At 45.5% G+C, this 27,641-nt stretch overlaps 1 protein-coding gene across 1 annotated transcript in view; it reads left to right on the forward strand.

Moving 5' to 3' along the window:
- LOC145406813 (homeobox protein dve-1-like) overlaps positions 1–27,641 on the forward strand; it is a 296,902-nt gene that overhangs the window by 176,667 nt on the left and 92,594 nt on the right. The window contains exons 3-4 of the mRNA XM_080277909.1: positions 16,485–16,673; positions 20,154–20,280. Coding sequence (XP_080134035.1) covers positions 16,485–16,673; positions 20,154–20,280 — 316 coding nt within the window. The remainder of the gene's footprint in view (positions 1–16,484; positions 16,674–20,153; positions 20,281–27,641) is intronic.

Genomic DNA, 27,641 nt, shown 5'->3' on the forward strand with positions numbered 1-27,641 from the left:
AGAGAGAGAGAGAGAGAGAGAGAGAGAGAGAGAGAGAGAGAGAAGGAGGGAAAGTAAAAAGGGGAAGTCAAAATCAGTGATGGGGAGTGGGGGGAACGGAATATAGGTTGAATCAGAGAGAGAGGGGAGTAAAGCAGTGATAGGGAAGGAGTGAAAGAGAGAGAGAGAGAGAGAGAGAGAGAGAGAGAGAGAGAGAGAGAGAGAGAGAGAGAAAGTAGTGATCAGGAAGGAGTGAGAGAAGGAATGAGAGAGAGAGGGAGGTAAAGAGAGAGTGAACGAAAGGGAAGGAGTGAGTGAAGAAAGGAGAGCAAATGAAGGAAGGAAAGTAGTGGGGAGTGAGATAGGGAAGGAGAGTGACAAAGGGGAAGTGAGAGGGAGTGAGTGGAGAGAAAAAGAGAGAGTGAGAGAGAAGCTAAGTAGCCGTAGAGGTGGAGTAGTTAACCAGTGTTTTGTAACGTTTAGTCTTTGGGGGAGTGGGGGTGGGGAGGGGTTAGTTGTGTGAGGAATGGGAGTGGGATAGGAGTGTGAGGAGAACAGGATTGGGAGACGGAAGTGGGGAAGAGAGTGGAAGGGGGAGAGGGGAGTGGGGAAGAGAGTGGGAATGGAGGTAGAGTGGGAAGCTTAGTGTAGTGAGAAGAGGTAGAGTGTAATTGGAAAATGGAGAGGAGAGAGGTTAGTGAAGTGGGGAGTGGGAGAAGAGGAGAGTGGCGATAGGGGAGAGGGAGGGGAGTGGGGGAGGGAGGTGAGGAGTGGAAATGTGAAGGAGAGAGAGAGAGAGAGAGGCTGTGCAGATGACTAATAATACTTTACAGTCTCTCTCTCTCTCTCTCTCTCTCTCTCTCTCTCTCTCTCTCTCTCTCTCTCTCTCTCTCTCTCTCTCTCTCTCTCACTACGCTACGCTACAGGTGTGTGAAGCATCTGTTCTGTCCCCCCACCCCCCTCCACCTCTCCTCTTCTCTCCCCTCCCCTCCTCCCCGCCCATTCGTTCCGCCCCTTACGCTCTCGCCCCGCCCTTCTTCTCCCCACGCCCCGTTCCAGCCCTACGCTCCACCCCACTCCACCTTCCTCCACCCCTTCCCACCACATCTCTGCTACACCCTTCCCCACTTCACCTTTATGCTCCACTCCTCCACGGTCCTTCCTTACGTTCCGCCTTCTTCCACGTCCCTCCCCGCCCCCCACCCCGATTCACGTCATCCACTTCTTCTGCTCCCCCTTTACCCCATCTGAGTATCCTCCCTTCCCTCATCCCCTCCACATTGCCCCCACCCCCTTCATCCTAGTTTTTACACCCATCCCCATGCACTCCCTCTTTCCTTCCTTACCTGCTCCAACCCACCTACCCCTATTCCCATTCCCGCACCGCAAGCCACTCTACCCCACTTCCCTTTCTATCCCCACGCACTTATTTGCCGTCATTCCCTTTCTACCCTCATTCCCTTTCTGTCCTCACCCCTCTTTCCTTTCTTACCTGCCTCTCTCCTCCCTTCACACACACACACTGATATGGTGAAGACTGATGCTGTTTTATCCCTCTCCTCCCCTCCGCTTACCTCTCTCCCCCTCCCTCCAACCCCACCATCCTCCCCCCCCTCCTTCTCTCTCATCATCCTTATCTTTCTTTCTTTTCTCTCGCCCCATCCTATCCCCCATACTTCTCTCCATCCCTTCCTTCACCTCTGTACCTTCTTTCTCCTCTCTCCCTGTCCTCCCTTCCATCCTCCTCTTCATCTTTATTTCTCCCTCTTCCCTCCCTCCCGCTCTCAATATTTTCTCTTAGCTTCCAAGTTTCCTTTTGAGCTATCCTCCTCCTCCTCCTCTTCCTCCTCCTCCTCTTCCTCCTCCTCCTCTTCCTCCTCCTCCTCCTCCTCCACCTCCTCCTCCTCCTCCTCCTCCTCCTCCTCCTCCTCGTCGCTAACATGTAATTATTTCATTTATTCTGGTCTGGCGACTTCCCCTCCTCTTCTTTCCTTTTCTCGTCTCCTTTTTTTTTCCCTTTTACTTTCTCTTCTTACTGACTCTTTTATATATCAGCAGCATTTACTCGTACATGAGGTGCACAACAAAACATTAGTGGAGTTTCTTAAGTACTGTACGACATTTAAAATTATATTGATTGTAAAAAGTTATGCCTATATTTTTCGCCTCCATATTCTGCTTTACTCTTCTTTTCTTTTCGTCTCTTCACTCATTCTGTTGTCCCCTTTACTCCCTTTTTCTCTTCTCATTTTTCCTCTTCTTTATTCTTCTCTTCTTTTCTTTCTTCTCATTTTCTGTCTGTTTCCCGTTCCCAGTATATTTCTTCCCCTTCCTTTTCGATTTACCACATTTATCTTGGACTCACAAAACACATGGCGTAGTAGTAGCCTTCAAAGACCCTGCCTATCTGTTACTTTTGCCTTCCATTTGTACTCTTTTGTCCTTTTTTGAACTCTCATCGCGCAATCTCTTTCCCACCCTTTCCCACTCCCTCCCTCTTTCTCCTCCCCTGCATCATCTCCCTCACCATCCCCTCTCTCCTACTCCTTCCTCATCCCCTCCCTCCCCCTCTTTTCTCCCACCTTTTCCTCTTCTCTCCCACCTCCTTCTTAACCCTCACCCTTCTCCATCCTCCCTTCCGCCCCCCCCCATCCTCTTCCCTTACCTCATCATTCACCTCTCTCTCCCCGGTCTCCCTACTTTCTTCCCCCTCCGTACCCACCCCTCCACTCCTTCCCCAGTCCCTCCACTCCTTCCCCAGCCCCTCCACTCCTTCCCCAGTACCTCCACTCCTTCCTCAATCCCTCCCCTACCTCATCTCACCCCCTCTCTCTCACATCATCTCTCCCCTTCCCCCGTGCCCCTCCCGTCCCCTCCCCACCTTAAGACCGAACGATGCAACCTCACATAATCTCTCGTCAGCCTTTGCCTATGCCGAGAATTTGAGACTTAGCCTTCCATTTTAAGAGGGGATTAGGCTAGGGGTGGGGGGAGGGGATTAAGGTGGGGAGGGAGGGGATTAAAGGGGGAGGGGGGCTTAATGGAGGGGGGAGGACTACCATTAGCTAAGAAAGGGGAGATGGAGGTAAGAGAGAGAGAGAGAGAGAGAGAGCGGGGGGAGGGAGGAGGGAGGATTTGTAAAGAGAGTAAGATGGAAATTGTTTATAAGAGAAAAGTAATACAAGTCGCTAGATTACTGTATATTATATACAGCATATATGTATATGAACATATTTATGTATGTAGCACACACACACACACACACACACACACACACACACACACACACACAGATGGAAGAAGTGCCAGAAAAAGCCAGAGAAAAATCATGAATAAGGTAAACAGAGAGAGTGACGGTATTCTGTCAACACAACATCACGGACCTTTCACTTCTAATTTGGTGATCCGGCCTGGTATTAATAGAGATATTTCTAAGTAGAGACGTTAAAAAATACAGTAGATGGAGGGAGAGAGAAAGAGAGAGAGAGAGAAAGAGAGAGAGAGAGAGAGAGAGAAAGGGGGGGATTAACTCCTGTTCAAAACACAACCCGGAATTAACTATCATGCGTCCAGTACGAGATACGGAAATAATAACACGATTTGAAGTAGGTGTCGCTGAGATGGAGGTGGATGGGGGAGAAAAAGTGGAAGGAGCGTGGGAAAAATAGGATGGGGAAGGGGGAGAATGAAAGTGGGTAGGGGAGTGGGGAGATATTCTTGGGAAGGGGGGATAAGAGATGGGGGGGTCGAGGAGGAGAAGGGGGAGAAAGAGTTGAGGCATTTGTAAGAAGGTGCGGGAAAGAGGAAGAGAAAGGAGAAAAGGGTCCAGTAGGGTAGAGAGAAAATGATGGTGAGGGAAAAAGAGGAGAAAAATATAAAGGAAATAGAGAGAGAGAGAGAGAGAGAGAGAGAATCGTGATAGGTTAACGGTGGGGGCAAGGGGAGTTAAGGAAGGTGGCATAGGGAAGAGGGAAAAAACGGGAGGAAAGGGAAGGGGGAAAGAAGAGGGGAAGGAGGCAATATGGAGGGAGGGATGGGAGAGGAGGGGAGGGGGATGTTGAATGGAGAGGTGGAGAAGAAAGGAGGAAAGGGGGGAGGGAGAAAGGGTAAGGCAGAGTGAGGGAGAGTGGGAGGAGGCAGGAAGGGGTGAAAATAGGAGAGGGAGGAAGAGGGGCGGAAGGGAGGGATAAGGAACGGGTAGGGAAGGGGGAGGGGGAAGAAGGGAGAGGTAATGGAAAGAAGATGGAGGGATGAAAGGCAGAAAATCCTTCGTCTCCTCCCACCCACCACTCCCTCCGACAAGATAATAATAAAAACAACGCAGACAGATGAACGAACAGACATTGAAGGAAAAATAAATGACTATCAGTGAAAAAAAATCAAGAAATTAGTGGGTAAAATTTCGTAGATACATTAATAATTGGAAAATAAAGAAATAATTACTGACATACCTGAGGGAAATTTTGTAGGATAGGTGGAAATGAGTGTGGAAACAAAACAATTTACCTGTACTTTTCTTCACCTGTATCCTTCTCCTCCATCTCCTTCATTTTTCTCTCCTTTTTCATTTTACTTTTCCTCTTTCATTTCCCAATCTCTTTTCCATCCTCCGTTCTCTTGTTTCTTCTATTCCTTCCTTGCTCCTTCTACCCATCTTCTCACCCCTCACTGCCCTCCTCCTCCTCCTCGTCCTCCTCCTCGTCCTCCTCCTCGTCCTCCTCCTCCTCCTCCTCCTCCTCCTCCTCCTCCTTCCTCAAACACACAATTATCCTGTTCATCCCAGCCAGGTCATTAGCCCAGTCACTTCCTTACCCAATCCTTTTAACCTCTTCACTACGATGGTTTTCTTTTTTTTATTTATTCCTACCGTCAAATGCCTTAATTCAGCTTGGAGCAGAATCCCTCTAGATAGAAGTCTCTCGGCTGAATGGAATCCCCCCCAAGGCAACAGGAATAGAATCAATGACGTCCTCGGGCTGAAGGGGTTAGTTCTTCTAGTCACTTCATTCTTGCCGCCGCCGGACGATTTCCTTCAGCTGTGGGGAAGACCTCATGAAGAAGGGAAAGACTGAGGCTTTGTTGTCAACCCCTGCACTGAAAAAGACCTATACCGTAACATTCTCTCTCTCTCTCTCTCTCTCTCTCTCTTCCTTGGAGTGAAGGGGTTTATCTCCATGCAGGTTCATGGTTGTTGTTTTGTTTTGTTGCGTAAAAGTGATGTAAATATGATAAATATTCGGATGCCAGAGTGAGAAGCCTTATGAGAGAGAGAGAGAGAGAGAGAGAGAGGATTAAAGACAGGGGAGGGAGAGAGGGACAGAGAGAAAGAAAGGGGGGTAGGGAGGGAGGGAGGGAAGGAAAGACAGAGGGAGGGATTAAAGAGAAGAGGAAGGGAGGGAGGAAGAGAAGGAAGTGCGAGAGAGGGAGGGAGAGATGAAAGAGAGAGAGGGTGTTAGCGTTTATGCGTGGTCTGGGAAGGGACTGGTTTTAATCACTTAATTTGTAAACAGAGAGAGAAAGAGAGAGAGAGAGAGAGAGACGCGATGCATAAAATCCCTACACAAAAAGTTGTACGCTCCCCAACCAAAGCAGTTCGATCCTAATTGCTACCTAGACAGTCCGCACTAGATGCCAGTGAGTGACAGGAGCACTGGGAGGCTGCAAACTCGTACCTTTTCTAGTTTCAATACAAGATCAGAATTTACAAAAAAATATACGAATAATTGCCTGTCGTAACTGATATGTGTGTAGAGGACGGACAGAGGAAGTGTGGACTCCTCATGATTCTTGTGCGTCCTGTAAAAACAATCTTACTTACAATGGGGAAATAATCATAAGCTATTACTACGTGTCTGCTGGAAAGTCAAGGGAAAAAGAGCGCAGGAGGCTCCCACGTCCCTCGTTCTTCCTGCAAAAAATAGATAGTATTTAACAGAGGCAGCTGATCGTACGTCTGTTTGGATATCCGGACCCTGATCAGTAGAATTTACCTTCATCATCCCGGTCGTAACTATAAGTTGTTTTTGCAGGAAGAACAAGGCACATGGGAAGACTCTGCTTTTTTTCTTTTTTTTTTCCCGCCATTCATTGCCCTTCCTGCGAAAAGAAAGCCTAATTATGACAGGGAAGCGAGTGTTGGTTTATCTGTAAAATCTGTCTTTGATTAGGAAGCTGTGATTTAAATTTTTTTACGTCATTCCATTAAGTGATTTAGAAGTAAGCGAAAATGGAAAGGTATGAACGAACCGAAGGGTCGGTGGATCGAATCCACCCAAGGGTCATCGGTAGACATCAGGAAGGGCATCCGGTCATAAAATGCTACACGCTGCAGTCCAAAGTCCTCTACCCAGGGGCAACGCCTTAGCCCTTCGGGGATACCTGGCGTAAAACCAAATTATTATTTTTTTTTTTAATGAACGAAAATAAATAAAGTTTGCTGAAGTTCACGGTGGAGTGCAGGATGGTCTCCACACAGGTATGGTACATTAACATACTGCTGTGTACAGGAAATTGTCATGATGATTAATTAGCATGCAGGACCATAGTGCCTCAAAATTTGTAGGTTTGTATGAGTTGACGTTTGACCCTAGAAATTCTTTTAAAAAGACTAAAAAATAAAAAATAAATAAAAACCGTGTGTGTGTTTTCCCAATGAACAACCGTGTCAGATTTTAAGTGAATAGGTGTAGAAATAAAGAAATGACATCAGACTGGAAAGTGTATGGCAGAATGAAGGAGGTGAGGACATATATTAGGTCTCTATCATAGTTTGCAGACCAAAAAATGGTACATTTTTTGGCACATTTTTTGATCTGCATTCACCGTCTTTGTTGTTTAAGGAATAAGAAGACGAAAAAAAAAAAGGAACATGTGGAAAGTATGAAAGAAAGAAAAATGAAAATAAATCTGACTGTCAATAAAGGAATTAAGGAAGAAAGCCGATGAATAAAATTTGGTACTGACATGTAATCACTTCATTAACAACGAACTGAGTCTGATGAAAGCTGCCCACTCGTCCCATACGCACTGTTCCCTCCTCTCCATTCCTCAGCTATACCTTGCCCCACCCGTTCGCCCTCCTCTGCACTACACCTCTATCCCTCACATTATAATCCCACCCCACCTCTATACCCTGTCTCACACTAACACCCCGCCCCACACCTACCATATATCCCGCCCCACCCTAGTACCTTGCCTTACTCCTACTGTACTTTGCAACACCCCTATACCACGCCCCACCTTTGTATTGTATTGTATACCTTCCTCCTCCCTGCCTCTTCCTAGCCACCCACCCATCCTTCATGCTCCAGCCTCTCGATCCCACTTCATTTCACTGCTCCAACCTTCTCACAGGCTCTGCCCCACCCTTTCCTGTTTCATTCATGCCCCACACCTCCCCACCTTATCCTTTCGCTTTTCCCCTCAACACTTCCTTCCCCCTATCTTCCACCTCCACACCCCTCTTGTCCCCTCCCCTCGCCTCCTCTCCCCTCCCCTCTCACCCTTCCAGCCTCGTCGCCCCTCCCACCCCCTTGTCCTTCCTGAAAAACTCCTTAATCCTTTGGCTGGTTTTGTCATAGTTAAGGCATTTTATTCCATCCAGCGCCAGGCCACTTTACTCAGCTGTGTCACATGTCCTCCAGTCATCAGTCAAAGAATTAAAAGCTGTCTCATTAACCCCTTCAGTCCGTTGACCTAATATTTAATTCATTCTCGTTACTCTCGAAAGATTTAATTCAACTGAAGACAGATCTGTTGTATTGAGAAGGGTTAGTGAAAGCTTTACCTAACCCCTCAAGTGAGAGAAACGTCCACAAAGATTAATAAAATCGTCTGGAGATAAGAAAAATAAGCGAAAAATGTGTCATCGGAGTTATGGGCGTAAAGTCTCGTTAACCCCTTCAGCCGGAGCACCTACTTTCTTAGGCTGGCTACAATCGTCTGACGGTAACCAGAATAAAGACGCTGCGGGAGTGAAGGGGTTAAGTAAGACTGTTTCCAAGCCAGGCAGTATCCGGGGTTTCTTCCAGGGCGAGTAAGATTGTGTGGCGGTAGCCTCATCGTACTGAAGGGGCCTGAATCCGGATATGTTCCTCTCTCTCTCTCTCTCTCTCTCTCTCTCTTTCATCAGTCGTGATCAGTTTGGAAGAAATGAAAGAAGTATTGAAGGAGAAGAGAGAAAAAGAAAGCAAGGAAACGAAGGAATAGAGAATTGTATAAGACAAGAAGAAGAAGAAGAAGACGAGAGGGGGGGGGTGAGGAGTGGAGGGAGAGGAGTAACAAATAGAGAGCGAGGAGGGGCCGGGGGAGGGAGGGAGGGAGGGAGGAAGGGAGGGGAGGATGGATAAGAAGTGTGAAGTAGAATGGGATGGAGGGGCAGGAGTGGGAGGGAGGAGACAAGGGAAAGAATGGGAGAGAAAAAAGGATGTGAGGGAGAGAAAAAAAAAAAAAGATGTGAGCGAGTGAAAAAGGGAAATGGAAATAATGAGATAAGAAAGAGCACAGGGAGAAGAGAGGAAAAGGAGAGGAGAAGGGAAAAGCTAAGAGGATGAGGCAAGGAATGTAGAGATAAGAAATGAGAAGAAGGAGAGGAGAAGGCAGGAGTGGAGAAGGAAGAAGTAAGGCAAACATGAAGAAAGCAAGAAGAATGATTGAGAAGGAAGAGACAGGGGAGAGGAAGGGAGCAAAACAGGAGGGAAGAAAAAGAAGAAGAAAGTTGAGAATTGATAAAGATTAGGAAAAGTAGGAGGAAGGAAAGAAAATGGGAGGGGGAAAGAAGGGACAAGGCGATGAAGAGGGTAGGGGGAAAAAGGAGGGGAGAGAAAAAGGATACAAGGAAAAAAATAAGAAAGAAGGGGGGAGGGAGGGAGAGATGGAGGGAACTGGAGGGAGGGATTAGTATTTCCAAGGGTACAAAAAGAGACCCTGTATCTCACTCCTCCCTCCCTCCCCCCTCCCCCCCTGTATCATTCATGCAATCCCTCCCGCCAAGCATTAATCTGGCTTACTGGATCGTGCCCCCTTACCTCCCTCCTCCATCCCCCTCCCACACCCCTCTCTCCCCCATGCCTGACTCCTCTCCTTCCACTCCCCTCCCCTCCCCTCCTCGCCCTTCCCTTTCCCCCCACTCTCTCCTTCCTTTTCTCTTTCATGTCTCTTTTACGTCCCTCTTTTTCCTCCCCTCCCTCTTTCCCCTTTCTCTCACCATCCCTTCTTCTCTCACCTTCCTTCTCATCTTCTTCCCCTCCGCTCCTTCTCCCTTCACTTCACTCCTTTACTCCCTGGCACCCCTTCCCTATCTCCCTCTCACCATCATTTCCCCCACCCCCACTCCGTCTTTCTTCCTTCTCTCCCCCTCCCACTCAGCTCTATCTCCCCTCTCTCCCCCTCCCACTCAGCTCTGTCTCCTCTCTTGCCTCCTTTACTCCCATTCTCCTCCATCTTTTCCGTCCTTCATTTCTCCTCTCTTCTAATCTGTCTGTCTGTCTGTCTGTCTGTCTGTCTGTCTGTCTGTCTGTCTGTCTATCTCTCTCTCTCTCTCTCTCTCTCTCTCTCTCTCTCTCTCTCTCTCTCTCTCTCTCTCTCCATTCTTTTCCTCCTTTTCCTGCAGTTTCTTTTTCCTTTTTCCTTCTTTTATCTATAACCCCCTTCGTTGTTCCTCCTCCTCCTCCTCCTCTCTCTCTCTCTCTCTCTCTCTCTCTCTCTCTCTCTCTCTCTCTCTCTCTCTCTCTCCTCCCATTCTTCATTCTTTTCCTCCTTTTCCTGCAGTTTCTTTTTCCATTTTCCTTCTTTTATCTATAACCCCCTTCGTCGTTCCTCCTCCTCCTCCTCCTCCACTTTCGTTTCTTTTACCTCTCCACTTTCACTCTCCATGTTTTTTCCTCGTTTTCTTTTCCTTTTTCACTTCCTCTTCCCTGTCAGTTTTTGGCTCATGCATTACATCTTTAGCCTCAGTATAACCACGTATAGGCGCTCACTTATATTTATTTTCTATGTACAGTTGTGGACGATATTTTCACCCCACATTTTTGTCGTCCCTCATTTATGAAACTCGACCGTAGTGTTTGCGATGTGTTTGTTGGTTAGGAAGGTGGCATTACTGAGCGTCTGAAGCAATCGTTCACTCTGGCGTTGTTTATCGTCATGAAGGGAGTATGTAGAAATGTGTAGCACCTTCACCTTTATTTATTACTAGTTTCTTCTTTATTTTTCATCACTGTCTTTCCGCACCCTGCGTTCATCCTTGTCTCCTGCTTCCTGTTCTTGCCTCCCCTCTGTCTCCACCCATCCTTCTTTCTTCTCACCTCCCGACCATACTTCTCCCCTTCCGTCATAACCCGTTCTCTCCCCTCACTTCCTCCTCCTTCCCCTGCCTCCCCACCCTCTTGTTCCTCTTCTTTTCCTCTATTCGTTGTATCCCCTCCCCTTCTGCCCCCTCCCACCTCTGCCCCCTCCCCCTCTGCCTGCCTGCCCCCTTGGCCGGGTGAACTGGTAATCCCGCCTTGTTTAGCTGTGGTTGTGGGGGTTGTTTAGGCAGTGCTGTGTCCTGCCTCAGTCACCTCCTCCCTGTGTCATTCCCCCACCCTCAGCCTCCCTTCCCTGCCTCACCCTAACCCCTTCCTGCTTCGTCATAACTCCTCCCTGTCTCACTCATATCCCTGTCTCACCCTCACCCCTCTCTTCTCACCCTCACCCCTCCCTTCTCACCCTCACCCCTCCCTGGCTCACACCCGTCCTTGCTCACCCCCTCCCCGTCTCACTCTCACTAATCTTTTTCCTTCTCCCTTCGCACCTCATCACTTGTGCTGGCATCTCTCTCTCTCTCTCTCTCTCTCTCTCTCTCTCTCTCTCTCTCTCTGTCTCCAAGCATGGGTGTCGTGGTTAATATATTGGATGGAAGAGAGAGAGAGAGAGGAATGGATTTAACAGGAGGGGGAGACGGAGGAGTACTGTAGGGGTCAGTGTCTCATGGTAGTCCCCTTCCCCTCCCTTCCCCTCTCTTTCCCTTACCTTCCCCTTCCTCTCCCTTTCCTTTCCCCAACCCCCCCTTTTCCTTTTCCCCCCTCCCTTCCCTTTCCTTTTCCCCTCGCCTCCCTTTCCTTTTCCCTTCCCAGCCCTTTCCTCTCTCTTTCCCTTTCTCTTCCTCTCTCTTTCCCTTCCTCTTCCTCTCCCTTTCCCTTTTCCTTCCCTTTCCCATTCCTTTCTGTTTTCCTTCCCCTTCTCCTACCTTCCCCCTCCATTCCTCCTTCCCCTCTCCTACCCGCACCCCCTCTACCTACTCTTCATTTTCCCTTCCCTTTCCTTCCTCTCTTCCCCCCCATGCCTTACTTCTCCATCCCCATACCTCCCCTCCCATTCCCCTGCCACTACCTCCCCCTCCCTTCTTCCCCTCAGTCCCACAGTGCCCCTCCTTTCCTCTCTCTCCTCGTCTTCCTCCTGCTCCTGCTCCTGCTCCTCCTCCTCCTCCTCCTCCTCCTCCTCCTCCTCCTCATGATCATCACCGTCATCGTCGTCGTCGTCCCTTTTCACCTCTCCATTTTCTCTCTCTCTCTCTCTCTCTCTCTCTCTCTCTCTCTCTCTCTCTCTCCTCCTCCTCCTCCAGCACCATTATCATCACCCTCACTCCCCATTTCCTTCCTCCTCCTGTTCCTGAACGTCATCATCATCATCATCATCATCATCATCATCCCCTTTTTATCATTCCCCTCCCCTCCTACATCAAGCAACTTTAAAAAATGAAAAAAGTGCATGTTGTATTAAAAATGTAGAGGTTTTTCATATAATATCGTTAATTTATTCACTAGTTTACCATTTAATTTCAGCGATATATACCAAGCCTCCCAGCCACCCACCCAGCTATCCCACATGTGTAAACGTCCCTGCTGTCCCCATCCATTTGCTTCCCTCATCCCACCTATTTGACTGCTGGGATATTTTTCGTGACTGTACAGTGTCATCTGGTGATTGCCTAAATAAAGATCTTAGATGTTACTACCGAAATTAGAAAAAGGGTTACCGGCACATACGTTAGCTTTTGAAGCCTCAGACTTCCTTGGTTTTTATTAGCTGTGCACATTCTTTTGTTGTTGGCCTAAATAAAATAGCGAATGCAGCAGCGGCAGTGAAAGGGTTCACCTGTCAGTCTATCCCTTCTACCCACCTAACCCACTTATTCCGCCTGCCAGTGTACCCACGTAGCCTACCCACCAATCAACCCAGTCCCACGTCCCATTACATCTGTGGGGGTGATGGTAGTGGAATGAATAGAGTAGTGGGTTTCTGCTCTAAAGGACGCGAGATCCATCCTAGGCTGGGTCAGGACACAGGGTTGTGGAGGCGAATTTCACTACAGTATAACAGTGTTTACTGATCCCTCACAGCACCAGCCGACATGCCATAATACACCCGCTAATACCATCACACCAGCCTTGATGTGACAACCCTTGCTCTTATGTATTAAGTATGGATGATAGGTATTAATGCTGATGCGGTGACGTGTGAAGGTGTGTGACACGTAGAACTGCCAGACCTCAGGAAATTGACTGTATATTTTATGCCCAGAGTGTGAATCATAAGGAATAAATAAAACAAAATAAATAAATCCCACTAATCCATCTGCTTATCTATCCACTTCCCCACCAGTTCAGTCTGGCTCACGCGCCATCCCATCCATCCCCCATCCACCCACCCATGCCGTCCACACCATCTACTTAGCAACACTATCTTTTTATCTATTCCACATACCCTCCGCCACCGTCCATTTTATTTCACCTGTCTATCAATCTATGTACCCTTTCCTTCATTTCCTCTTGTGTGTCATCCCATCGCGTCTCTCTGTGTGTTACCTATTTAACTGTCAGTATACCCACCTGCCCATAGCCACCCACCCAACCTCTTTCATAAAACCATCTACCAGTCTGTGTATCCCACGTGGCCACCCATCCTGGCTCCTGTATGCACGTACCCACCTGTATGTCTGTCCCTGTATCCATTTACTCACCTACTTCATCTGCTTCATTTAATTACCTGTCTGTCTGTCTGTCTCACGTACCCACCAGTCCTTTCTATCCTGCCTGCTTACCCACCAGTCGATCAACCCTGTCTACTGTATCCACTTACCCACCAGACCACATATCCATCTACCCTCCTACCCCACCTGTTTCATCTAACCATCCATCTGTATCTACCATTCTATTTATTAGTGTGTACACACACACACACACACACACACACACACACACACACACACACACAATATATCTATCTATCTATCTATCTATCTATCTATCTATCTATCTATATATATATATATATATATATATATATATATATATATATATATATATATACTGTATATAGATAGATAGATAGACAGATATACATGCCTGTTTCTATCAGTCAGTCAGTCTGTCTGTCTGCTTGTTTATCCCTGTATCTATTTTTGTATAGGAGTACAAATCTATTGCACATACCTATCAGTCCTTTCTGTTCTGTTCCCCTATCCAGCTGTTCCTCTGCCGGCCTACATACTCACCGTCCCAGCCTGTTTCATCGTACCACCCGTCTGTCTATCACGCATACCACCAGTTCTGTCTACCCTGTCCGTCTGTCCATCTAAGCTACCCACCTACCCCTCTCTTACATCCCCGTCACTCACACTCCTTTATCTCCCGTCCCTCTCACCAACTCACTGCCTCAGACACAATCATGCACACACATACACATAACTATTGCTTCCTCACTCCCATGCATCATCACCTTGCTGCACCTGTCACACCAGTGGACAGGTGTGTGTGTTGCGTGTGACAGGTGTGCTAGTGTGATGTTACAAGAAGGGCTGGGATCTCTGTGTCTCTCATTGGTCCACTCAGCAAACTACTCTTGACAGGGTAATGAGGTGATAATGGCGCCTCCCTTTGCATGGGTAGTTTGTCGTGAGAGAGACTGGGTGAGACTGGCTAGCTGGTTGGCTGGCAGGCAGGCAGGCTGATTGGCTGGCTGGCTGGTTGGCTGGCAGGCAGGCAGGCAGGCTGATTGGCTGGCTGGCTGGCAGGCATGCAGACTGATTGGCTGGCTGGCTGACTGACTTGCTGGCTGGCTGGTTGGCTGGCAGGCAGGCAGGCAGGCTGATTGGTTGGATGGATGGCTGGCTGTTTGGCTGGCAGGCAAGCAGGCTGATTGGCTGGCTGGTTGGCTGGCAGGCAGGCAGGCTGGTTGGCTAGCTGGCTGGCAGGCAGGCAGGCTGATTGGCTGGTTGGCTGGCAGGCAGGCAGGCTGATTGGCTGGTTGGCTGGCAGGCAGGTAGCCTGATTTTCTGGCTGGCTGGCAGGCAGGCAGGCTGACTGGCTGGCTGGCTGACTGGCAGACTGGCTGGCTGGCTGGCAGGCTGGTTGGCTGGCTGGTTGGCTGGCAGGCAGGCAGGCAGGCAGACAAACAGAGAGAGAGAGAGAGAGAGAGAGAGAGCGGCAACTTGGTACTAAATGCCTTTGTGTGTGATTGACATTCTTAATTAATCGTTCTTGAGGTAATGTAATTGATTGACTAAGAACACTTGACTGTTCTGACTGCTCTTGTGCTCGGTACTGTAGTTGCCTGAGTACCCACTTAACTACAAGCATCTATGTTTGTAGTTCTTGCTGCCACCAGACGATTTTTTCAACTTTGTTGTGGTAGGGTTTAATGGAGGCTGTATTTAACTTCTCCAGTTGGTATTGTCTCCCCTAACTTGAATAAAATCGTCTGTAGCTCGCAAAAAGTACTGACTATGACATGTTGTGGCTGAAGGCTGTTTGATGAATATGGACTTAACTATACTGGTTACCATTTCTCTCTCATTGTACTTGATGGTTGTTTGACTAATGTGTACAGTTTTAACACAGGCTCCTATGACTCACCTGCATTGCATTGTACGGCGTTACCTGGAGTAGAGTAGTAAAGTTATCCCTACCTTGAGACGGTTTATGGTGCCAGTGTTAACAGTGACCCTCCAACAATTAACTCTCATTTGTATAAACTCGTCTGGCGTTAACTGAAAGAACAACTGTACTAGAGTTGTTTCGGGTATAGGTGTGTTAATTGTCGGATCACCTGTTACTGTAACCAGGTAAAACTGAGTAAGTGTACATAAAATGGATTGAACGCTTTCACCCCTATGACATGTTTATTTTCTTTTTGCTTCCTCCATACGCTTTTTATTCAGCCTGGAATAATCCTGCAGCAGAAGGTGTTACTGATTCTATAACCCACTGTGATTAGAAGAGTCACACCAAACCAGGACAAGATCGGCTGGTGGCGGCAACACTAAATTTTAATTGACGTCCCCGAGTTAAAGGAGAAGAAACTTGGTCTCTCTCTCTATTCTCCTTTCACACTTTCCTGTAAAATGTCCACTCCAGTTTTTTCTTTACTGCGTGGTGTTCTTTCTGACTTTTTCCTGCTGGCCTCGGCTGGGGGGTTTGGAGGGCGGGGGAGAGCCTTCTTCTTTGCTATCCTTATCTCATTCTAGTAGTTCAGTTACTCTTCTAGGAGCTGCCTAGCATGGGCCAACCGGCCTACTGCAGTTATCCTCTCTTCTTATGTTCTTATGTTCTCTCTCTCTCTGTCTCTCTCTCTCTGTCTCTCTCTGTCTGTCTGTCTGTCTGTCTGTCTCTCTCTCTCTCTCTCTCTCTCTCTCTCTCTCTCTCTCTCTCTCAATCGAACCCCCGCCCCTCTGCACAGCCTACTCTAGCCACTCGACCGAAAGTGATCTTCTTTGCTCCGTCCGACACATTTTTTTTTTACCAGCTTCATTTTTATTTATTTGTGTATTTACTATTTTTTATTGACATCTGTTTATTGATTAATTATTCACTGTCGATTGTTGTGGGTTAAGTATCCCGTGTTTTCTTTAATCCCTTCATTGCGGTGATGACGCCTTCGTTATGTTCTTTCTTGAGCCAGACAGTTTTCTTCAGCTGAGGGGAGGTGGTTCAGACTCAAGGGTTAGATGTAGCCTTCACAAACCTCCTCACGACCAGGGGACTCACCTAAGCCAGAGGAAATGGACTTTTATAAAACTAATGGTATGTTTTCTGGCAACATTTTCATTGCAGTGACGTCGTGTTTATGTAATTCGTGCCACCGCCGGACGATTGTACCCGGCTTTGGGGAGACCGACAAGTACTGCCGTGAAGGAATTACAGCAGGATGTATGCGATTCCATCCCATTTATAAAGTCTCTTTCCTAACCAGAGTATTAAGTAGTCTGGCGATGATATTGATAAAAAAAAAAAAAATCACCCAACAGAATTCGTTAATGACGGTGATATTAGCCATTCCACTTCTAAGAACCACCCTTAGACTGAATAAGATGTCTGGAGATAGCATGAATATTAGAAAAAGGGCGTCATTTTTGTGAAAGGGTTAATCCAAACCAAGTCCGATATTCCATTTTCTGTTAAAGAGTAGTTGAACATGATTTGTCTACCCACTGCTAACCGTCCATTTTCTCCATCCTCGTCCCTTAGGCAAGAACATCCCGCTGCACGTGGTGGTGGAGACGGTGGCGTTGTGTGGCCTGGGTATGGTGGAGGAGGGTCGTGGCCGTGTGGAAGTGGACTCTTACGCCCTCATCCCCGCACACACCAGGTTCACCGATCTCCTGCAGGCCGCCCTCCTCAAACTGGGCTTTCACGAGGACCTGATGCATGCCAGAGGTACGGGTGTTAGGGTGGTGGGGTGGATTGAGGGATGTTGTAGAGGTAGGTGGAGTACATAAATTAGATGCACTTAGGCCTATTTTAGACCTTACTAAATAAATGGTATAGTACGTACAAGCTGGATAGGATGGATAGGTAAATGGGCTAGGTAGGACAGGTTAAGGACTGCTATTGGGTGAGTTACATGAATAGTTGTGATACAGTAAACCTGTTTTGAAGCATATGATTGATGGAGTACGTGAGTTGGGCGATTTAAGCTTAGGACAGATGCAGAACGTGAGATAGGCGAGGGATGGATGGATGTGGGATGGTGGGGTAGCCTACGTGGGTCAGTGGGTTAAGGGATAATTCAAGGTCTGTTTTAAATGTAAGGATAGACATGCTACGTAGGATAGGTGGGTTGTTGAGAACCATCTTTTTCGCGTAGCTGGACTGCTGAACCTTAGGGAGTGGGTTTCCTAGTCTGTATTTGGAATCTTATACATGAAATAGTGTCTTTGGTACATGGCTGTGTGGGATGTAGATGTGATAGAGCTAGGCTTGTTTTAACATTAGTATGATTGGGGCAGATCTTAGATGGGATACAGGATAAGATGGGACAATTCATGGTCTTTTTTAAGGGGTATGTGGGATAGTTGGTGTGTGTATTGTATATAGACTAATTATGTGACGTAAGTAGGTTGGGTAATATAAATGGAGAACGATTGCATACATGGAATGTGTGAAGTATGGACTGATGGATGGATATAATGGTTGAATAAATGGATGGATTTATTTAGGTGGGACGCATCAATCCCCATTTCAAATTTTCAAGTAGATGCTGTTGTTTGGTTATGTGGGGTATTGTAAGTAGTGTTTTGACTTTGAATTAGATAACTGGGATACGACAGATCAAGACCTATTGTTGACCTCTGAATGGATGGGTTAGATGGGCCAGTTCAAGGCATGTTTTTGAGGTTGGGATAGGTGATTTAGATGGAGTGCTTCAAGGCTTATCTCAGACTGGGGTATTAGGGTTTAGGTGAGATAGCTTAATGCCTTATTTAAACATGGGAAAAGGGAGTAAGTATGTTTGTATGTATATATATATGTACGATCGCCCAAACAAGTGATAACTCTCTTTAAGTTACAAAACTCCTTGTATCTGCAACCTTTCTTTTATGTTTTCCATAACTTGCCCGCCCTCCAAACTTGATTTATGGTGTTGAAGAAATAAAAGATATTTCATCTTGTAAAAGTATAACTTAAGGTTCGTTTTCAGTATTTTAGATTAATAACAATAGTTAAGTATTAAGTGATATCTGGCACGTTTCCAGTCGCAGCCAAGCGGCGCGCTGCTCAACGGCCCGTATGTCCAGTCACGATCACTTAATTTGGGGAGGTGTATCTCTACGACCTTCATTGTCACGTTCCCCCCCCCCCACCCCATTTTTTACCAACTTAGTCTTTAGTTCTCTTCATTGTCACTCTTGCCTTTGACCACCACCCTTTCCATCTTTTTTCATGAGGCTGCCCTATGGATTCTATTACTTGTTGAAATTTCATTATCAGCAGAAGTGACTACCCTTTTTACTTGGCCTAAAACTGTCATACCTCCATTTTGAATGCCAAGTTGTAAAAATATATAAATACTAAATTATGATAATAGTCAGAAAGAAGTGCCTTCCAAATACTGAGGAGCCGTAGTATTGTCTTGCCTCCATTGGACTACGTGAGATAAGCTGCAAAATGACAAAAATCTGGGCCAGATTAGGGTAAAAGAGTAGTCGTTCTCCACTAATTTCACGTTTCCACTGAATTCAGTGGATAGCCTTCTTTGTTGCCTTTTATTGCCACTGCATGCTCACAGCACTCACGATTTTCACAGTCAGCTTTGTTTTCCTGCCTGAATTTGAACCCACATGGATATTTAAATGTGCATAAGAATATACTTTTAGATGTTTATTTTCGTGATTTGATGACACTCGTGATTTGGACATTACTTTTAACTTTAGATTTCATGTGATTTTTTATTTAGGATGTAAAACAAGCATTACGAGTCTCTCCACATTTTAACCCTGAAATTGTTGAGCAGTAGGCTGTGCGTTTCATATTCATTCATACGGTTTATGCCTCAGCTTTAGTATACTATGGTTCCCCTTCACCTAATGCAAGATATACACATTAACATTACTTATATATTTATTTTTGGTGGTGTTTACCTAAATACTGTTGTTTCAGGTTCGCAATAAAGGAAATAACTAGGCCATGGCAGCTGACAAATGTCACTTTCTGAGGGAAAGGTACTGGGAATTGGGTCATCTTTTCTTTGGGCGTTTGTACTTTGGGTAGTTAGGATAGTTGGAGTAGATGCAATAGACTGAACGCCTCTCTAAACGGGGAAAAAATATTCTGATGGTCTTTGCCTTTGAGTGAAGCCAAGATTTTAAAGTTTGAATCACTATGTGGCATATTTCACATGCAGGACACGCTGTTGATATTTTAAAAATTTTTTTACTCTTTTCCATTCTTGTTTCTAGATCGTACTCGCCCAAGTTTATAGTGAGAATGACGTTTCGGTGATTATGATGGAATAAATAAATAAAAAGTGTCCAGTATTTCATCAGGTTATTCGTAAAACTAATGTGCTTGAAGACATTAATATTCACCTCTAAAGTATCGTTACGTCCACGTCCCACACTGCCACAGGCTCCAACAGCGATAGTTCAGTATAGGAAGGACGTCGCCCAATGAATTTCGTAGGGTCAGCCTTTCATTGTACACCAACTCAGGCGTCGTAATAACACAAGCTTCTCATGTTCTTTGTCTTTATTTGCCAAGCAATTACACAGTATGCTTGCCACTACACTTCATTGATTTCACAAGCACCGGAGCAACACTAACTTCACAACCCCACAAGTAAAACTAACTGAAACTCCGCTATTCTTCCCCTCATCCTTTTATAACCTTGCTTGAAACTCGATTGTTCTAGTACACACTCGTAGCAACAACAGTTTTCTGTGTCGGGGACATCCAAAATATTCCAGAGCTTTCTTACATTATGTAGCACTCTAAATGTATTATCATACAAACTGACATTAAATTACATAATTTAAGAAACAATCATTGAAATAAAACAGTATAGGAAAATAAATAAAAATTAATGCCTAGCTTTACAAAATACCTCCGCTCACAGCAGCAGGCTGTCTGGCACCTCAAAGTAGCAGAAAGGCGCGAAACGTCGGGAATTTTCCACTAGTACTCTTGCTTCTCAACAGTATAAATGTGGCCAATAATTATGTATTTGTTTCTGTGTGTGTGTGTGTGTGTGTGTGTGTGTGTGTGTGTGTGTGTGTGTGTGTGTGTGTGTGTGTGTGTGTGTGTGTGTGTGTGTGTGTGTGTGTGTGTGTGTGTGTGCTACTATGTGGTTTTATGTGCTTGCCTATGCTTCACCCTTCCTCACTTTTAACGACATCTTCCCCTTCCACCCTCCCTCAGGCCTCCTCCAGCTACGCAACTGGAGACCGTTGCCCCTAGAGACCATCCCGGAGACCGAGGACAAGACCGTGGCAGAGGTGCTGTGTGATGTGGCCCCCCTCGCCACACTGCACGTCCGTATATACAGGTGAGAGAGAGAGAGAGAGAGAGAGAGAGAGAGAGAGAGTTGTGAGTACATAATTATGTACTGTATTTGGTTTAGGCACTAAAAGTACTCTGTGTGTTTGTGTGTATACTTGCCTGATTGTGTGTACTATGAGTGTGTTTTGTGCATTTTAGTCAACTAGTAACCAATGTGTGTGTGTGTGTGTGTGTGTGTGTGTGTGTGTGTGTGTGTGTGTGTGTGTGTGTGTGTGTGTGTGTGTGTGTGTATTTACCTATTTTACCTATTTGTAGTATACAGGAATTGAGCAATGCTCGTGTTGTCCTGTGTGTGTGTGTGTGTGTGTGTGTGTGTGTGTGTGTGTGTGTGTGTGTGTGTGTGTGTGTGTGTGTGTGTGTGTGTTAATTGTATGTACTTTGTACATATCTTATATTTTCCTGTGTGTATGTATGTTTGTGTGTATGCATGTGCGTGGTTTCATGCACATGTAGATCGGCTCAGTAGTCACGCATGTACAGCCCACCTTCTTCAGGCCCTCACAAAAAAAAAGAAAAAAAAAAAAAAAGCTGAGCAGACCCGTCTTTAGATTTGATGGACTTATGAATGACGGTTAGAGAAAGGAGTGCTGTGGTTGATGTTGTTCTCGGTGCTGTTGTTCATGTGCTTCTTTCTGCACTTTCTTTTTCTTTGATCCTTTTGACTTCGTTATTCTTAGTACTTTTACTGCAGTGGACATTTTCATTTACTCAGGTTACAGCCAGACTAAATAATTCTGATGAAGGGCTGTACACTGTATCTGTGGTGTCTACTCCCTCATGAACAAGTGTTATATTCAGGATAAATCCAGACGATTGTGTTTGCTTGAAATAACTCGTAACAGTCAAAGGGTGACATTCGTGTATAATGAGACCTTAATCTGCATTCCAGAAGAATTCCGACACACACACACACACACACACACACACTAAAACATAAGAACATAAGAAGAGAGGATAACTGCAGTAGGCCAGTTGGCCCATGCTAGGCAGCTCCTAAAAGAGTAACTGAACTGCTCCTAAAAGAAACTAAACTCCGCACTACACACTCACACACTCCACACACCCACCCACACCTACCACACCTCCCACATCCAACCACACACCCACCCTCACCTCCCACATCCAATCACACACCCACCCACACCTCACCCACTCACTCGCACCTATCCATGTAACATTCCGGACCCACACACCCAAACTCACACCCACACATACCATACCCACCAACCCCCCACACCCGCCCATCCGCACCTCCCCTCATCACTAATCCTTCCACATCCCCTCCCCATCCTCACCCCTCTCCTCACCCCTCTCTTTTTCACTCCTCCCCCTCACCCCACTCGACGCATTTTGGACATTCCCCTTTTTTTCATGCTTTTCGAGTTTTATATAAATTTTTCCTTTGGTATATTAGTAAGGCTCCCGCGCGGATGAGGGGAAGGGCCGGGAGGGGAGAGAGATTGAGAGGGGAGAGAGAGTGTGGAAGGGGATGAGAGAGAGAGAGAGAGAGAGAGAGAGAGAGAGAGAGTTGCATATATGGAACCACAAAATCACTCATGTATGTGCATTAGTAGAGGAGTTTCACCGCTGCCCATAATGAAGCAAGATTCATCTCCGGGTGGGTCAGGGAACAGAGAGGCGATTAGAATGACGTAAAGCTTTCAGTAAGAAGATGTATTTTTGACGTATATATATATATATATATATATATATATATATATATATATATATATATATATATATATATATATATATATATCCTTGCAACCTCCAAACGAGTTTGTTAGAGTAAAGAGACCTCTTGTGGTGACGGGACTGGTAACAATATTAACTGCTTCAAAACCTGATGCATTTCACTGATCCCCCCCCCAAAAAAAAAAAAAAAAAAATCATCTGAGGGTTGCAAGAATTACGAAAATCAGTAATCGAAATGAAGGAATTAGAAGCCTTGTTGATTTTCCCCAAGACCCACCGACATGCCTTTAAGCATCATACTCCCAGCCTGTATTCAAGAAGTCGGTGCAGTACTGGTGCCCAAACGGCATGACCGGCCAAGGTGTGTGTTGCTGCGTCGTGCAGAACCACTGTTCCTCAGGGAATGAACTCTATCGACTATGTCCAGAGTCGGATACAGAAGAAAACACACACACACACACACACACACACACACACACACACACACACACAAACGGGCGCGCAGCTTATCGCATAAATAGTTTTACCTAAGTATATTTAATTAATTGAACCAAGTGCGTGGCTTGTGGATACATTCTGAGAGAGAGAGAGAGAGAGAGAGAGAGAGAGAGAGAGAGAGAGAATCTCATGATTATGTACAGTATATGTGTATGAGGGCATGTGTGTGTGTGTGTGTGTGTGTGTGTGTGTGTGTGTGTGTGTGTGTGTGTGTGATACGGGGATTGAGCGCATGCAGCTGAAATGAGTGCGGTTGAGTGCAAGAAAGCATGTGTTTGTGAAGAGGGCGTGTGATTGGGTGCGAGTGTAATTGAGTACAAGAGTGTGTGCTGGACTAGGACTAAGTGCGAGGATGTGTGTGTGATTGAGTGCAAAAGAGTTTGATAGAAAGCGTGTGTGTGTGTGATTGTAAGAGTGTGATTGAGTGCTGGAGTTTGCGTGTGAGTCCTAGAGGGGAGTGATTGAGTGCGTGCATGTAAGTGCAGTAAAGTCCAAGGAACTGAGTTGGAGAGGGTGAGTGTATATAAGTAACAGAAATTACGTGAGAAACTTAGTGATCGGAAAAGTGTGTGTGAGTGCTAGAGAATATGGAACTGGATGTAAGTGTCATTGAGTGTGTGACGTTGAGTGCAAGCGTATGACTAAGTGTGTGAGTGCTGAGCGTATGACTGCGTGTGACTGAGTACAGGCATATGACGATGAGTTTGTGAGTGTGTTAAGATTGAGAGTATGTGAGAGTAGGCTAAGTGCGTGTGAGTGAGTGTGAGCGCGTGTGATGGAGTGCGAGTGAGTGAGTGTGGTTTGACGGCTGATCTGAACATTAGCAGCCCAGTCACACACACATCTTTTGTACTCCTCTCTGTATTGCCTTGGATTCATCCGCATTGTGTTAGTTTGTATTCATTTCAGCTGTGTACTCCTTTATGTCTTTTTTTATTCTTATATTTCTCCTCCATATGTTTTCTTGTCTTCCTTTTGATTGTATTCCTTTCGCTGTTTTGAACTCCTTTGTATGCCCGCTTATGCTTTTTGTAATTCCTTGTTTTGTATTCTTTCCTTTGTACGTCTTCCTATATTCCTCCTTATATACCGTTTTTAGTAGTCCTTGTACTCCAAATACATGTTTGTACTCCACTTTGAATTCCCTTCTCTTTTGTATTCCTGTGCATTATGTTCCCCTGTAGGTTACTCTGTACTCCACGTATTTGTACTGCCCGCGCGTCTTGTATTCTCCTTATAATGCCGTTATTTGTACAGTACGTATCAGCTACTCTACATATTACTCTTTGTATTCAGCCCTTGTATTCCTTAGTTATACAATCCTTATACATTCTTTCTCTCACTCTCTCTCTCCTGTTCCTCATTCTACCCTCTTTTCTTCGTAGTCCCCAAGGTCTGTTAATACTAATATACAGGAACGGAGAAACGATTGAAGAGAGAGAGAGAGAGAGAGAGAGAGAGAGAGCATAGAGTGATACAGGAACGAGGAAGAGGGAACAATAAATGGATAAATAAAACGCGGAAAAAACGTGGGAAGGTGAAAGAAGGAAAAGGGATAAAACAAACAAACGCAAATAAGTTTCCACGTTTGGATAAATGAGTAATGAAAGGAAGAGAGGAAAAGGAACACCAGGATACTGTAGCCTATATGGTTACGTGATGAAGCGGAGCAAAATATTAGGTGATATTAATAAAAGCACTAGGAACACGACGGCAAGGGAAAGAATAAAGGATCTGATAATGGAGAAATAAGTGGTTTGTAAAGGGGAAACGAAATAACGAATGTTTAAACAAAATCTGTGATAAACGAGTATTGAATAAAAGAGCAAAAGGCACGACGGAATAACTGGTTAAATAAAAGCGACACTGAATAAAATATATCAAGAAATAAAAGGCATAAGACGTAAAGGAAATGGGAAATGTACTAACTTGAGAATAAATGCTTGTATAAGAGAGGGAATAAAATAATATGATAAAGGAGAAATGCTGCTCATAGTCCAGCAACAAATAAAGCCCTACCTCCCCTCGCCCTTGGCTCGAAGCCGTGTCGAAAAAAAAAATAATAACATTCCGAAACATGTCAGTACATATAAAAAGAAAAAACTGATAGAGGGGGGAAAAATCCGGGCGAAGAAAGATTTTTAAATCACTCTTGAATTCGAGCCAGTGAATCAGTAGAAGAATGGTAATCCACATACCGTCGGACTTAATCCCAAGTATAAAGGCACCAATCCCACGTTGCGTCACGAAGCGGGTTCTAATCCGCGAAACCCTACACGCTTGTGATGTGCAGCTGTCGGACGTACGATGCGTTCCCGCCAAAGCTTCCCCGTGCCGTCTCGCGCTTATTTCACCCAATTTCGACGCTTTCCTCACCATTTTACAACGTTGCGTTATTGTTTCGGTGCAGGTTACGATAGCAGCGATCGGCCTGGATATGTATAACATCGGTATTATGGAAGATAGAACAGGTTAGGTTGGTCTGGCGCGAATAGTACACAAGCCGACAGTCCATCCCTCCCTCCCTCCCAGCCCGGACCTACCATCCATCCTCCCTCCCACCTCTTCTACCCTCCCCCTTCCCAGCCACCAGCCACGGTCCAACAGCCAATCAGATTAGCGCAGGAAAATAATAAACGATTGAAACTTGATCGGTTATCACACCCATGCAGAGATTCACAGGGGGATGAAGGGATAAAGCGAGCGTGTGTGAGAGAGAGGCAGAGAGAGAGAGAAGAGAGAGAGAGATGGGTGGAGGGAGGGAGAGATAGAAAGAGATAGAGGCAGGCCTGGAAAAAGAAAAGAGTAGGGGCTGTGCAGGTATGAAGGAGAGAGTGAGGGGTGGGTGCAGCGACGTGCCTTTGTTGAAGGGAAAAATTATGAGAAATACAAATAGAGAAAATAGCCATCCAGGGAAGGTTTGATTTCATAATTTGGAGAAAATTTACGCGGCATCGAGTCAGAAAATAAAAATGACCCCGGTTTCATCAAATGAGAAAATATACATAATTTCTTTACAGGTAAAATTTACAAATTATAATCCAGACTGATACCGAATGTAGCCAATTACCGGATATTTCCAAGGGTTTGATTTACTAGCGTGACATTAAGACGACGTATCGAAAAACCTTCCCCTAAAACACAGACCCCGCGTTAATAAACTTTCCAATTTAACTCACGCGGTGTATTTTAATCCAGCCAGGGTCGGTCAGTGTTAAAAATTATTCTTAAAAAGGCTTTGATGATAATCCTGACAGCCAGTGGAGCCGAGGCAAGATAATCGGCCGGCCCGGATCAGTCCCCCCTCCCGTGATTGCTGCCCCCGTCGTTTTCTGTGTTATAATTTCGATTCCATTCAAAACCGCCATAAACGGACATTCGCGGGGGTTTTCTTGTAGGTACGGACGTTGAATGTATGGATGGTTTAATGTAAGAGTTTAAATGAAAATATGTAGGAACATAGCGTTTATTTGTGTCGTTCTGATTTCTACTAGGTCACCAAATCCGATAACCGTAAAAGGTTGTGGAACTTGAAGTCAGTAAGTCAACGGATTAAGAGAGAGAGAGAGAGAGAGAGAGAGAGAGAGAGAACAACGGAATGTCCAAGTTAATATTATTTCAGTCTGTCTATAGCCAGACGCCGTAAGGGGTGGTCGTTTGTCTTTGATTTAGTGGTTTTGCGGGGAGGGACACTAATCTTCCTCCAACTCACGTGTTGACACGTAGGGAACACGTATGGGTTGGTTATATGGTTACCACCCAGCGTTGTAAATGGTTCTGCTTGCCGGAAAGCATTAGGTTTGTCACCCAATGTAAAGCCACTTGAAAAGCAAAGAAGAGTAATAAAAAGTGACAGAAAAGATAAGGAAAATGGGAAGAGAGGAGGGCATACACAGAAGAGAAGGATAAAGGTGAAGAAGAAGTAGGCAGCATTACATGAAGTGGAGTGTACACACACTCAAAAAAGTATCGTTACACCTTCTGCGTGATACAAACTGACACCACGAATGAAACGATAGATAACAGCCTTCCTCCAACCCTACCGAGACAGCTGGATTGTTCAGTATGAAACTCATCGGACACCCCCTGTAACGGTACTTATTTGAGTGTGTGTACGCCCATGCTTACTGTTAGTTTGAGGTGATGGAGAGATTTAACTGATTGATCGTAAGCGAATAATTTGAAATGAGATAGTAGTAGAAGTAGCAGCAGCAGCAGTAGTAGTAGCAGTAGTAGTAGTAGTAGTAGTAGTAGTAGCAATAGTGCAGGGTACTACTACTACTACTACGACTACTACTAGTACTACTACTAGTACTACTACTACTACTAGTACTATACTACTAGTGCTACTACTACTACTGCTACAACAACTACTACTACTATTATTACTTCTACTATTACCCACGTTATTACGGTTGGTTGTTGGTAATTTTTAACTCATTCCTATCTTAGAACGAAGGGCCATAGTCTCGTGGTTTTAGGAAGCTCAGCAGTACCTGTTGGTGACATTTTTAGTACCTCTGATTTCTTTCTATATTCCCCATATCACTGCCAACGATATAGTTTACACGTGTCTTGGAAGAGAATAAACCACTATGCTGCACGCAGAAGTACGTACTGATTAGGAAGAGATGAATGCAGCCATAAACGTGAAAGTGACTGACACACACACACACACACACACACACACACACACACACACATACATATATATATATATATATATATATATATATATATATATATATATATATATATATATATATAATATATATATATATAATGTGGAGCCTCTGTGGTACAGTGGTATAGTGTGCGTTTCGCACGCTGGTGGACACGGGTGCGCCTCCCGCTAGAGTTGTAAAAACTTTCAGAAGCGTTCATCGAGCTACTGACTACTTTGGCGGACATAAGGGGTGCTATGGTTGAACCAGTGTCACATACTAGTATGCTTGCACCCAGTCGGCTTAAGGTGGGCCGATTACACTTGGTTCACAGACTACACACACATCCAAAGCTAGTCCAACACTACAGTCACACTACAAGCACTTCTTATCCTACATACAGTCTCTACCAGACAGCCTAAGCCACTGGGTAGAGATACATTGGTTGTATCGTCCCTGCTTCGGTAGGGATAGGCCGGTCCTGCAGTGG

This window comes from Coenobita brevimanus, chromosome 71 (assembly GCF_032717465.1).
Source record: "Coenobita brevimanus isolate Jiangsu-jjx chromosome 71, ASM3271746v2, whole genome shotgun sequence".
Taxonomy (NCBI): Eukaryota; Metazoa; Arthropoda; class Malacostraca; order Decapoda; family Coenobitidae; genus Coenobita; species Coenobita brevimanus.